This window comes from Prunus avium, chromosome 1 (genome assembly GCF_965620075.1).
Source record: "Prunus avium chromosome 1, drPruAviu1.hap1.1, whole genome shotgun sequence".
Classification (NCBI taxonomy): Eukaryota; Viridiplantae; Streptophyta; class Magnoliopsida; order Rosales; family Rosaceae; genus Prunus; species Prunus avium.
In genome coordinates, this window is record NC_142284.1 from 49,770,501 (window position 1) to 49,783,889 (window position 13,389).

Here is a 13,389-nt window from a genome sequence, read left to right on the forward strand (position 1 = left end):
CAAGCTGTGGTCGGTTGCATTATATTATTGTTCACCCTATTAACAGTCAAGAACTGATGAATTAGTGACACTTCTTCCTTTTGACGGATGAACTAAATTTGAAAGAGTGATGATCCTATTGACGGTTTTTATTGCTTAGATTCACCTGCATTGCTGCTGCTCATTGCCCGAGCCGGACTCGACATCTTCATTTCCACATGCTACCCTCATTGCCCGAGCCAGACTCGACATCTTTGTCTCGACTGCGTTGTAATGCATTACATAAAAGCTTTTTGTGTTTTAATAATATCTCCAACGATCAATAATTGTTATTTACCATATACATAGACGAGTTATTCTCCTTTAAGGTTTTGAAGGGAAATCTGTTTTCCAGTCCATTATGTTAATAAGCTCCTGATAAAGTAAAGAACAATGATAAATATAAATAATTCTTTCTTTACATATTTAAGTTTATAATTCTTTTCTACAATTACTTTTATTTTACTTCTTTTCACACATTACATATGCTTCAAACTCTGTGTTATGTTTTTATGTTGATCGTGATTATACACTTATTTTTCTTTTTATCAAAATCCTTTGTAAACAAATTTTAAAACACGCTTATTTACCAGAAAATACTTTAGACGCGCTTTCCGTCCGGTAAAGTTAATAGACCTTTATTCCCAAACGCAAACGCCAAAAAATCTCCGTCTCATATAAAAATCCTACTCGTGCGGACCACACCCAATTCCTCACTCCCTCCTTTTTATCTCTATCGTCTAGGGTTTCTTCCTCTACGCAACGACAATGGCCGACGAAGCACAATACTCCTCTGGTCCCGATTCGGGGAACAACAAGCGCAAGTACGAAGAGCAAACGACGCCGCCTCCGCGAAGAGCCACTGGCTTCTCAGCCCCCATCACGTCCTCATCGCCCGATTCTGCACCTCCGTCCTACAGCAGCGTTCCTCCGCCAGTTGATGACATTCAGGTGGCCAAGCAGCGCGCGCAGGAGATCGCAGCTCGATTGTTCAACAACGCCAGTGGTGGTGTTGCTGCTGGTGGCCTTGAGGCTAAGCGCCCTAGGGTTGAGAATGGCTTTGATTCCATTGACAAGGGCTTTAGCTCTGCTCCACCTGGTTCGCCTCCTCTCTTTAGAGTTTGCTTTATTTATTTATTTATTTAATTATATGCTTATGTGGGTTTAGTGTTCTGTTAGGGTTTTCAGTAGTTTTTTTTTATAGCATACTTGACATCAACGAGTTGATGGTTTTAGTTTTTTCTGGGATTTGTTTGCTAATAATTGATTTGTTCCGAGGTGCTATTTGTGTTTTGTTGCATATGTGTATGCTTTGATTATGAATATGAATGCAACAATTGTGATTGTGTCTTGTTGAATGCGATACAGATTTGAAGCCTCACTTGTCAAGCACAGCTCCTTCATCGATCCCTGTATCGTATGGTAGCTTCCAGGGCTCAAGCAAAAAGATTGATGTTCCAAATGGAAGGGTTGGTGTTATTATTGGTAAAGGTGGTGAGACTATCAAGTATTTACAGACTCAGTCTGGTGCCAAGATTCAAGTTACCCGAGATGGTGATGCGGACCTCAGTGCACCAACTAGGATGGTGGAGCTCATGGGTACTCCAGAGCAGATCGCAAAGGCTGAGCATTTGATAAATGAAGTTCTCGCTGAGGTTCTACTTCTGCACTTAATTTTTTATTTTATTTTTTATATTTGAGTTTTATCATGCATCTGCTTGTGATATATGTAAAAGTTAATGCATTTAAATTCTGGATTATCATCATGGTCGTTGTTTGTGCTAACTTTTAGTTGGATGAGTTTTATCAAATTGATATACATGGATAAGCGCTTATATTTCTGCAGGCTGAATCAGGAGGTCCTGCCATAGTTTCTCGAAGGTTAACAGTACAAGCTGGTGCTGAACAATATGTTACAAAAATTCCTAACAACAAGGTACAGAGGTTTTTCTGCATTTATCAACGTGTTCTAGGGGTTTGGTTCTTTCGGATTGGTGACTCTGTAATTCCAGGTTGGGCTTGTAATTGGGAAAGGAGGTGAAACAATTAAAAATATGCAAGCTAGGACTGGAGCTCGTATTCAGGTTTGATTTGAATCATGGAAACGATCTTGCTCTTTTCTCTTGCAATTATCTGTCCTTTTCTTTGTGGAACATGAAAAACATAAAGCATTTTTCGATCAGTTTTTTTGATATATACCTTCTATGTAAGGTTGCACCTGGTTTTACTAGAATATCGGTATATGTAACGTGCCTTAGTAGTGGAATCAAATATAGCATAATGGTTTTGATTTGAAAGTCTGTATTCTATATAGGTGATTCCCTTGCATCTGCCACCTGGTGACACATCAACAGAAAGGACACTACAGATTGATGGGACGAGTGAACAAATTGAAGCTGCAAAACAGTTGGTCAATGAAGTTATTAGCGAGGTATGTGTGATTAGTGTTTGCCTAAAAATTTGGCCTTGTACACTTGTAGTTTGTTGTAGTCTGAATTTGTTAAATCTCATGAGAAGTAAGCTAAAGTAGATATGATTTTCTCAGAGTTTCTTAAGGCTACTTTAACTTCTGTCTATGCATTTAATTTTTGCACCTCTACTTGCTCAGTTAGGTTTTTTCCCCTCGCATTTGCTTCTTGATTTGTAGGGCTGCATTTAGTATACAATGAGAGTTGTTTCTTCTGTTTGGCACTGCTTCTTGATTTGTAGGGCTGCATTTAGTATACTACAAGAGTTATTTCTTCTGTTTGGCACCCGTACTGCCCCATAGTGCTTACTGAAATATGCCTACTGACCTGTTTGAACGGTCATTAGTCCAGTCTTTCCAATATATCTTTTGTTCTAACTTATTTTAATAGCTTTGGTGGACTTGCACTTTTGCATTTTGTTCTGGTAGTAGTTTTCTTTCTTGCAGGGTACATAAGTCTTTAAACATATAATTTTATTTTTAAAAACTGTGGCAAAATATTTTGTTTAGGAGCTTCTGGATTATCTTTATCTTTTGAAGTAGTATCACGTCATATACATCTATAATCTTATCTATACCTTTGTGATTGAATGTATATTGTGGATGACTTTTTTCTACATTCTTTCTTCCATGAAGTTGATTATTGATCTGAGTTCCATGTCGGTTACTTGCCATTATACTAAACTAATTTTTCTGATATGAGATAACTTTACCAAACATATACCGTCCCTATATATTGTATTTGGTAGTCTATAAGATTGTACGTTTCACCATGTCATGAAAGGTGTAGATGCTTTCCGCTATTGTAAACTCAAATTTTTAGGCCAGTGGTTGGGCACAATATGTTTAATGTTGCACTAGTTTTGCACTTGGTATTTTGAACATGCATATGGACCCAAGGATCGTGAGGTATTGAGGATTGGTTAAGTTTCTATTGTCCTCAATTTCCCTTCTTCACTTTTAGTCTTATTAATCCAGAAGTTGTATTTTCCGCTGATCTTGTTACCATGGACAGCATAGCTGGCTGAGGTTTTAAGTCTAACATTCCATGTGAACACTGGAAGGAGCCTGCTTCTGCAATTATATATGCATTGAGTATTGAATCATATGCAGGGTTCTAGTTTCACCTTAGGAAACTGGAGAGCATGGTAATCAATTTGGATCTCCTATAGATGAATCTCTAACTGTCTATATAGAACCTGCTGTGTCTTCTGAATTGTTATCTTAAATAGATATGTTGTATATCTGCAATAAGTTTCTTCTTCCCGTGTGATTGATGCAGAAATCGGCTAATTTGACCTTAACGGACAGAGTGTGAAATAGCAGGTTGAACTGCCAAATTCTTTTAGGAGTGATTATTATGACACGTTGAGCTGTTCTAGGTCATATGCTAGCTTATTCAAATATAGTCTGTGGAGGTCTTATACATACAGGTTTAGGTTATCAAGTCACATGGAAGCTTCCTTAACTCCAATAATGCTCAACGGTACAATTAGTTGTTCAATGAGTGAAATTATTGGGATAATACCATCAATGTGCTTATTTCTATTGTATCATGTCACTGATTTTCTTATTGGGAACTGTTGTAGGGTTAGTTTGTATTGGACCATTGGTGACACCAACATGTTATCCTTTGTGTTGGTGTTCCCTCAGCATCACTCTGGTATGGTTCTAAATCTGATTTCTGGAATTTAGTAATGATATTGCGGAGAGAAGCTTTGTCTTGGAAAAATTGAAGGTTAATAGTATATTTCAGGATAATTTGAGTCCCTTTTTTTTTTTTTTTTTTTAATAATTATTATTTAATAAATGTGTAAAATAGTTGTCTTTTAACTCAATGTTAAACTAATGAGATTTAAATCCTAGTTTTTTTATTATCACTTTGATTTTAGGCATAATTATATAGCACTTCGCCTGGGTTGAAGCTTCCATTAAATCTAGATTTTCTTAATATCATATTGCAAATAATTTAATTGTTTGTTTTGTAGTGGTTTTTAAATGTTCTGTATTTTTATTGTTGTGGGAATTTCCTTAGATTATTTGTTTGGAAATTGTCCTTTTTGATTTGCTTCCAATGACTTTTAATTCCTTTGTCTTTTGCTGGATTTAATATTTAAGTACCATTTTATTCAGTCCAGCTTATTTTTGTTAAACTTGAATATAACAAATCTGTCAGTTTTACCTGCTTTCTCTTCGTTCTCCTCTTTTTTTATCCTATATGATGACTTCTGTTAGAAAGATATTTTCTGAATTTATCACTAGACATGTTTTATGCTTCCTTTATCCTGAATTGTTCCAGTCTTCTTGTTCCTTCTCTCTTATTTCTCGCAATTCTTCTGCGTATAACAAATTGTGGAAGGATGCTTGCTGCTTATGTGTTATGTGCTTATTCTGTCAATTTTATATCGGCTTCAAACTTGTGGGAAGTTGAAAGGGTCTATTTGTGTTAGCTTTTAAGATGATCCCTGGACTTATGTCCCTGGTTGATGCTTACAGGTTTTTCTCTATTGATAAAGATTTATGTCTTTTACATAAGTTTAGATATTTGACTCTGATTACACCTTTTTTCTATGTTCCGTAAGTTTGGATTTTACTGTTGATTTAATATTTAAGTACGATAATGTGGAAAGCTATTAGTGATGTTTTAGTACATGGATGATGTCCGGAAGACTGGAAATATTTCTAGGATGTCTATTTATTGAAAGCTAAACTGATTCCTATGCATTGCTTGGATATTTGCTAATCCAGTCTATTGTGTGCACATTGCACTGATTGCCATGACGTTGTTGCCTCATGTGGCAATTAGGGTTAAATGTCAGTTTGCTTTTTATGTAAAAGCTTCTATATAGTATTGTGTTATTCTCGTACCCATTCACTTCAAATAGGGAGAGGGTGGGCTTCTGCTGGAGTAACTCAATTTATACAACCACCAGTACGGTATGTAGGCGTTTACACCTTTTTCCAATATAATATGAAATCCATTAATCACTGTAAGATGTTTTTGTTTTTCCTATATGTTATGTGTTCTGTTGAATTTTAGAAATTTTCATTTATACATGTTTCCAATGTTTGTTTTTGTACATGCTGTGTTTGTGTTTCTTTATTCCTCCATATCCCAGTATTATGGGAAGTTCGCCATGGTTATTTTGTTAAAACAATTTTCTTGCAGAATCGTGTTAGAAATCCAGCAATGGCTGGAGGATACTCTCAGCAAGGTTATCAAGCACGCCCTCCCACTGGCTGGGCTTCTGGTGGACCTCCAATGCAACAACCTGGTTATGGCTATGGACAGTCTGGAGCATATTCTGGCCCATCACCACAGTATAATGCTGCCCAGCCTCCTTATCCAGGCTATCCCCCTCAACCAACATCTGGTGGATATCCCTCCAATTGGGACCAGTCAGCTGCTGCACCAACTCAGCAGACTTCCCAGGGAAGTGGTTACGATTACTATGGCCAACAACAACCATCACACCAACAACAAAATCCGGGTGGTCCTGCTGCACCTGCTGACAATGCTGGTTACAATTACGGCCAGCCGCCTGTTTCAGGCTATAATCAGCAAGGACAAGGTTATCCTCAAGAAGGCTACGGTGGGTATCATGCACCACCTCAGTCAGGGTATGGTCAGCCACCATCATATGATCAACAGCAGGGATATTCTGCAGCTGGCTATGGTAATGTGAGTAACCCAACTCAAGATGGACATACTTCCTCTTATGGATCTCAGGGGGATTCAGCCCAAGCACCTCCTCCTGTTCAGCAAGGATACAATGCGAGTCAACAGCCTAGCCCCAACCCTGCAGGTTACCCAGCCCAAGGGTCTACTCAGCCAGGCTATGGAGTACCCCCAACTTCTCAAACTGGTTATGGTAGTCAACCACCAGCTCAGCCTGGATATGGAGCTGGATATGGAGCACCTCCAGCACAAAAACCTCCTGCAAATCCCGCAGTTTATGGGCAAACCACACAGTCGCCCAGCACTCCTGGAGCCTATGGTCAGCCAGCACCTGTGCAGCCAGGCTACGCCCATTCTCAGCCCCCACCATCTGGTTATGCTCAGCCAGATTCTGCTACCCGTGCCCCATCATCCGGCTATGGCGCAGCTCAGGCTGGGTATGGGCCTCCATCCTATGGTGCACCACCCGTTGGTCAGCCAGGTTACGGGCAGGCGCCACCACCTTACAATGCATCTTATGGTGCTGGATATGCACAACCTCCTGCCTACTCTGCTGATGCCAATGCAAATGGGAACACTCGCGGGACATATGATGCTGCACCTGCTTCACAGGCTGCTCAGCCAAGTGGAGTTGCCAAAACTTCCCCACAGAGTTGATGTGTTATGGTGAGTGGGTTTTAACAGATTGGTTAGTGCCCGTGATGTTTTATTGTATTTTCTGTAGTAGTAAGGCTAGTTAGGTTAGTTTCTATGGGACATCGTATTTGGTCTTATATGTTTGGTATTTTGGGTTTGTAAGGATATGATGATTACAAGAATTTGTTGGATCTTGCTCTCTCGCGTTTTCTATGTTCTCTCTGAATACTTGTCCAATCTTTTTCACTCTTGTTCAACTTCCTCTAAATGGCAGGTGTATTTGATTTGTGAAGTGACATTGGGAAAATCCAATGGATCCCGTTGTTTGTTTATTATATTGTTGATGTTTTAAAAGGGATTTTAACTTGAAACCGGTACTGTTTGTTGCAATTCTGATGGTGGTTATTATTATTATTTTTTGGACGGAAAAAAAAAAACCACCATCAGAATTGCAACAAATAGTGAAGAGTCTGAAGGATTTTTATGAGACCCAAAAACAAAGAAAGATTTGACTCATTATGAACAAATTAGAAGGTTTTTATTAAGAAATAGAAAGATTTGCTAAGAATGTATTGAACAGATTTCGAATGATAGTTGCTACAAACTTATTTCTAATAATAGGCACATAAGCACTTGAAAAAGAATGTATTTATTCATACCTACTTACATTTATTTTTAAAAAAAACTCCCCTGATGAAATTCCGTCGGCAGAGATCTATACCGGCAAAGTTTGCCGGATAGATATCTCCTGATGATATCGTTGGCAGAGGTTAATTTTGTCGCGACAGGTTCTTTTGTTTTTTTTAATTATTATTTTAGAAATATAAAAATAGATATTAATTTGGCATAAAAAAAATATATATGAAAAAGGGCCCTCCTAGTTGCATTAGTTTATGCTTTATAGATTTTAATTTGGTAGCTGCGCGGGTTATTTTATTCGGTAAAATTTTGGCAAATTACAAGTTAAAAGTTCGCCCACTATATAACATGTGATAATTATGTGATAAAAAATGTGTATAATACGTGAATTTTGTGTGAGAAAATTTTGTAAAAGATACATGTATTAAACATGAAAATTATACATGTTCAATACGAGTATAGCCGCGCGGCTATACTATTTATTGAAAAAGAAAGAGCCGAGTGAAGCCGATAGGCTATACTATCTTTTAAAAATAATGTGAAAAAACCAAGTATAGCCGGGCAACGATGCTATTTCTTAAAAATAAATTTAAAACGAGTATCGTCGAGCGGCTATACTATTTATTTTTTCTTTAAAAAAAAAAGATTAGAGTAACGATGCACGGTTGTACTATTTTAAAAAAATAATAAAAAACCGAGTATAGGCGTACGACTATACTATTTATTTTAAATGGAAAAAATGAGTATAGCCGGGGGGGCGATACTGTGTTGAAAAAAAAAATAGAAAAAACCGAGCCGAGTATAGCCGCTCGGCTATACTATTTTTGAAATTTTTTTGCAAAACCGTGCATAGCCCTTTTATAATTAAAAAAAAAAAACGTATAGCCGATCGGCTATACTATTGCTTTTTAAAAAATTGGAAAGAACCGAGTGTCGCCGCGCGGCTATACTATTTGATTTTAAAAAATTGAAAAAACCGAGTATAGCCAGCTATACTATTTCTTTTAAAAAATTGGCAAAAACCTAGTATAGCTGCCCGGGTATACTATTTAGCATAATCTTGATTTCTCATTTTTAATTACTTTAATTTGTAGTTATCTTGTGATTATTATTTACTTAGTGAATAATTAGTATCTAAATATTTTATTAAAATAAAAAATTAATGACTATTTGTTAAGTAATATAATTTATGAAATTAATTAAAATATTTAATATTATTATTCACTGAAAAAATAATAATTAAAACATAATTACTAACTAAAGTAATTAAATAAGGCTACGATATTATTTGATTACTAAAAAGAATTTAAAAAAAAATAAAATTTATTGACCTAAAGATCAAGTTCTAGTGGCAAGATAATCAAATTTTATTTAAAAGTAAATCAAATCAAATATATTGCTGATTCTTAACATGTGTAGCAAAATGAGTCGGGTTGCCCGATTTCATTTGGTACAGTAAGGGGTGGCTTTGATGACGTGAAATGAATTTAGTGGAGGGAATGAACACCGGATAGACTTCACCGGACGGTAACAAATTGCACGCCAAACTTTGCTTGGTCGCTACTCCACGACTGTAGTGTAAAAACCCAAATATTTCTACCCAAACAAAAAGAAAAAAATACCAAAAGTTCTCTCTGTCAACGAGAACAGAGCACCAGAGCAGCAAGGTATGTTACGCTGTTTATGAATCTGCAATTTGATTCTCTACGCATTCGCTTGTTTCAGATTCTTCTTGCATATGATATATCCATGGTTTTTTAATCTGTTAAATTCAACTCCCACAAAAACCCAAATCAGTCGAAGCTCTTTTTGGCATGGTCTGGTCTGTTGGTCTGAAAATTTTCACTTTCAAATGTGGTGATTTCATTTTGAGACAAGACATTAGTTTCAAGATACCAATTTGGTTGGTTATCTATCTTTAATCCAGGGAAAGAAGAAAGAAAAAAGAAAACTGATGATGGCCTCGAAGCTGGTTCAATTGCAAGGCAAGGCTACTCAAGCTTCAAAGGTTGCGGCTGAGTATGGATCTTCCTATTACAAGCAGCTTTTGGAGAAGAACAGGCATTACATTCAGGAGCCACCCACTGTTGAAAGATGCAACCTTTTGTCCAAACAGTTGTTTTATACCCGTCTTGCAAGGTAAACCTTGCTTGGCTTGCCCTGTCTGATTTCAGGAAGATTTCTATTGGAGTCACATTGCTTGGCTTGCCCTCTTTGATCTCTATCGTTATCTTTTACAGTATACCAGAGCGCTATGAATCGTTGCGGAAGGAGGTTGATTCTGCCAAACAACTGTGGAAGAACAGGCAGGAGCTGAGGGTGGAAGATGCTGGGATTGCTGTCCTGTTTGGCTTAGAATGCTTTGCCTGGTTTTGTGCTGGTGAGATTGTAGGTCGAGGATTTACATTCACTGGTTACCAAGTCTAAGGTTCTGGATGGCCTTGATCTAATTAGTTGATTTTGTTTTCTATATTTAGATTCATTGTTATCAGAGAGATGAAACTCAGAGGAACGAATTTATTAACCCATCAACCATTCTCCATTCTAGTGTTATATCTACTGCGCAGCGCACTATTATGCTTTGTTTGCACCTTATCTAGAATTGCACTTGAAAGATCCCAATTTGTGGACTTTCTTACACGTACTAGATTTAATGTTCAATTAATCTTGGCTCTCTGTGGGAAGCGACACTGTAGTTTTTCAAATTATTGGAAACCACCATAAAATGATGATACTCAGTCTTCAGAATCTATGCCTTCATGAATCAGAGCAACGTTCACCAAAATTATTACAAAAAGAATATTAAAAAAAAAAAATACATATCCTGGATAAAGGCCTAAATACAAAACTTCTCTCTTAAAGATGTTAAGAGGAGGGATCTTTTGCCTTTTATCTATCCGTGTTGTACGAGAAAGCCAGTATAATATTGGGTAGTAAAATATCGTAATATCCTTTAAATAAGGTGGTTCCTAAATGCCATTATCATTTGGGGTGAAAAAAACAAAATGAACGCCAAGAAGGAACCAAAGAACAGTTTGATAGCATATCTAGCAGGGTCGTGATCAACTTCTTCTGAGATAGTTCTTGGGGTTGACATGGGTGTTGCCAGTGGTGCGGCTTCAATTACTGCATCTGCCAGATCCATAATAAACGAAGGAGTACAGCCAAGGGCAGGCACTCTGCCCCAATTCTCAATTCCGGATTCAAGGGCCAATTCCTTGTACTCCATATCAATCTCTTCAAGAGTCTCTATGTGCTCACTCACGAAGCTGGGCAAGAAATAGATGTCAGATTTACTTAATTCTCTTTTGAGTGATATGAAGAACCGAAAATGTTGGAACCACAAACCAAATGGTATTCTCTAATAGCCCTAGATATACAAGACATCAGAGTATCATGATGAAGTGAAATACCTGACTGGAACAGCTAGCAGACTTTTCACACCTTTCTGGCCAAGCTCCACAAGAACTTCATCAGTGTAGGGCTTCAGCCATTGTACAGGACCAACTCGGCTCTGATCACAACCCAAGCACAAAATAAGGAAGAAAAATAATCAGAAAACAACATTTACACAAGTTGGAGCCCTACATGGTAGACAGCAACCAACAATAGTTCTGAGAACCAAGAAAGCCAGAATAGTAAAAGCTGGAACTCAGAAAATAGATTTTTATAACCAACCTGATAAGCAAGAGTATGTTCATTGTGGATCCCTCTAGATTTCAACTCTTTCATTATTAAGAAGATGCACTCCTCCATTTGATCTTTGTATGGATCTCCAGCATCCTTCACATAACTCTCTGGTACCCCATGGGCACTGAAGAATATCATGACCTAAATTTCATACAAAATTAGTAATGCTTACCAGTGCTGTAGAGTCAGTGGAATAACCATACAATAAATTTGAAAAATATGCTTGATAGCATCATTTGACCAAAGAGAAAAAGAAATTTAATTGCATTGAAAGAGCCATTTCAGATGAGTCTGTGAATTAATCAAGCGCACCTGTGCAGGCTCAGAAAAAATTTCTAGCTCTTTGGAAATCAAATCAGCCATTGACTTAATATAGCCTTCACGTTGATACCATGAGTTTATAATAGAAACAGGCATCCTTGATAGGTAGGCGTCTTTCCTGCAAGATGGTCTAACATTCAGGAAAAATTGAACAATGTATAAAAATGTCTGTAGTTACATAAATTGACAGTGAAATGTCACCTGAAAATATCTTGGAGCACACGAATGCTTGATCCAGTTGTAGAGATAGAAAATTGAGGATATAGAGGTAAGACAACAAGCCTGGTTATTCTGTCTTTCTTAATCTGCCAGAGGTAATGGAAAACATTTCAGTTATTTGATTCACTCACATAGAAGATAGATATATAGATTGAAGATTTTGGATGACAATTCTATCTTCTCACGTCATTTACATTAACCAAATCAAGTAGCTTCCTCCTTGGAAGTATTAATATATGATATGTGTGTTGTACATATAGAAATTAAAGACTCACTTGCTGAACTGCTTCCTCAGTGAATGGGTACCAGTAACGCATTCCCACATAAACATTTACAGGCAAGTCTTTTGACTTCAAAGCCTTTTTGAGTTCATTTGCCTGTAGAAAGTAACAAAAACCATGTAAGTGCGAAAATAAAAGAACAAACCAACAAATAGTCTATTTAATAATAATTCTTGCAGAACAGTTATTCTTTTCTTTGGTAAGGAAACAAGACAGATTATACAAACAAAACTGAAGGAAACATTTCAACAGGACAAGTTATGTATCTGCCCTACCTGCTCATCTGTTATTTTTCGCAACGGTGAACCACCTCCAATAGCAGCATACCCTTCTTTGCTTTTGGGAGCTCGAAGCACAGAAATTAATTTTGCCAATGGTTGCTGGAGAAACTGAAACAACCTTGGGAGCCGGATGATATCCTGGTTCACACAACATGGCAATTTATCAGTAAAAGTGTGTAAACAACTCATGGGGACACAAATTAGGCAAGCAAGCCTGAGTAGAACATACCGGATCCGCAAATAGATTGAACAAAAATGGTTGAACATCATGAAGCGTCTCTGGTCCTCCTAGATTGAGGAGGAGGACTCCCACTTTCTCTTCCGCAGTATGGGAATGAGATTCTACAGTTCCAGCGTAAGTGTATACACCCGCAGGACATAATGTTTCCCCAACAGGGCTTTTCTTACAAGAATGTGATACCCCAAACATGTCTCCTTTATCGCTTGGCGTAGAGCACGAAACCGTGAGCTGTTTCGGAAGTCGCAATCTCTTGGATGAAAGGCAAGAGTCAAACCCAAGCGATCTCGAGTAAGAGCACGACCTGCCACTAAATACATATACACATTTACTCAATATCTCAGCCCAACAGAAACTCTGAAACTAATAAACCAAAACCCAATTGCCATAACTCAAAGCTTCTATTTGGTGGTTGTAAAAACGTAAACTTTCAATACGATTTTCCGGGAAACAAGAAAGCCATACAAGAGAAAGCTTTCGCTCAAGAAATTTAAGGACTTTCTTGCATAATTTATATAAATATATGAATCTAATACCATAAAAGAGCCAACTTTACTGATCCAAACATAAAAACACACAGAAATTTTTTTATGATCGAAGGGCTTACATCGATAATTTATGATCCGAATGGGAAAGCTTCATTTGGGGAAGAACCCCGGAGCATGAGGTGGCGTCCATGGCGTTTGGCGTCGGAAAAAAAAAAACCCAAACTTTTCTCAAAATCTTGAAGCGTAAAAGAAACGTCTCAGCACTTCTTTAACAAAGTCGCTACCCTCTCTCTCTATTAACCACTCTACTACCCACCCTCTCACTCTGCTACTAATTCTAATTTTTGGTTGAATACGTGTTTGAATAATTGGACCAAAAACTAACGAATACGTGTTTGAAGACTTCAACCCCCACGTCAGCGAGTCCAACGA

General features: G+C 37.5%; 3 protein-coding genes across 3 annotated transcripts; 2 read left to right on the forward strand and 1 right to left on the reverse strand.

The window, feature by feature from the left end:
• The first annotated feature begins 702 nt into the window (after positions 1–702).
• LOC110744832 (KH domain-containing protein) lies at positions 703–6,999 on the forward strand. The gene is made up of 6 exons (XM_021944857.2): positions 703–1,117; positions 1,387–1,673; positions 1,865–1,954; positions 2,031–2,102; positions 2,333–2,449; positions 5,655–6,999. Exons 1-6 carry the CDS (start codon positions 787–789, stop codon positions 6,819–6,821), a joined length of 2,064 nt encoding a protein of 687 aa, XP_021800549.1. The 5' UTR covers positions 703–786; the 3' UTR covers positions 6,822–6,999.
• Positions 7,000–8,866: 1,867 nt separating this feature from the next.
• Positions 8,867–10,119, forward strand: LOC110744836 (uncharacterized). Its single transcript, XM_021944864.2, has 3 exons — positions 8,867–9,106; positions 9,367–9,578; positions 9,680–10,119. The coding sequence occupies exons 2-3, from the start codon at positions 9,394–9,396 to the stop codon at positions 9,864–9,866; spliced, it is 372 nt and encodes a 123-aa protein (XP_021800556.1). The 5' UTR covers positions 8,867–9,106; positions 9,367–9,393; the 3' UTR covers positions 9,867–10,119.
• A 61-nt stretch (positions 10,120–10,180) lies between these two features.
• LOC110744834 (ferrochelatase 1) lies at positions 10,181–13,276 on the reverse strand. Its single transcript, XM_021944862.2, has 9 exons — positions 13,077–13,276; positions 12,461–12,779; positions 12,226–12,369; positions 11,945–12,046; positions 11,652–11,755; positions 11,442–11,568; positions 11,118–11,270; positions 10,853–10,953; positions 10,181–10,708 (listed from the first exon to the last, which is right to left on the reverse strand). The coding sequence occupies exons 1-9, from the start codon at positions 13,145–13,147 to the stop codon at positions 10,393–10,395; spliced, it is 1,437 nt and encodes a 478-aa protein (XP_021800554.1). The 5' UTR covers positions 13,148–13,276; the 3' UTR covers positions 10,181–10,392.
• Between the last annotated feature and the right edge of the window lie 113 nt (positions 13,277–13,389).

What these genes read in the sequence shown, in the direction of transcription:
- LOC110744834 (XM_021944862.2), bottom strand. Translation starts at nt 13,147, where the DNA reads ATGGACGCCACCTCATGCTCCGGGGTTCTTCCCCAAATGAAGCTTTCC. An exon ending in TCGGATCATAAATTATCGAT is followed by an intron (nt 12,780 to 13,076) that starts GTAAGCCCTTCG and finishes ATATGTATTTAG; the next exon opens with TGGCAGGTCGTGCTCTTACT. An exon ending in GAAAAATAACAGATGAGCAG is followed by an intron (nt 12,047 to 12,225) that starts GTAGGGCAGATA and finishes TACTTTCTACAG; the next exon opens with GCAAATGAACTCAAAAAGGC.
- LOC110744836 (XM_021944864.2), top strand. Translation starts at nt 9,394, where the DNA reads ATGATGGCCTCGAAGCTGGTTCAATTGCAAGGCAAGGCTACTCAAGCT. An exon ending in TTTTATACCCGTCTTGCAAG is followed by an intron (nt 9,579 to 9,679) that starts GTAAACCTTGCT and finishes TATCTTTTACAG; the next exon opens with TATACCAGAGCGCTATGAAT.
- LOC110744832 (XM_021944857.2), top strand. Translation starts at nt 787, where the DNA reads ATGGCCGACGAAGCACAATACTCCTCTGGTCCCGATTCGGGGAACAAC. An exon ending in TAAATGAAGTTCTCGCTGAG is followed by an intron (nt 1,674 to 1,864) that starts GTTCTACTTCTG and finishes ATATTTCTGCAG; the next exon opens with GCTGAATCAGGAGGTCCTGC. An exon ending in CAAAAATTCCTAACAACAAG is followed by an intron (nt 1,955 to 2,030) that starts GTACAGAGGTTT and finishes CTGTAATTCCAG; the next exon opens with GTTGGGCTTGTAATTGGGAA.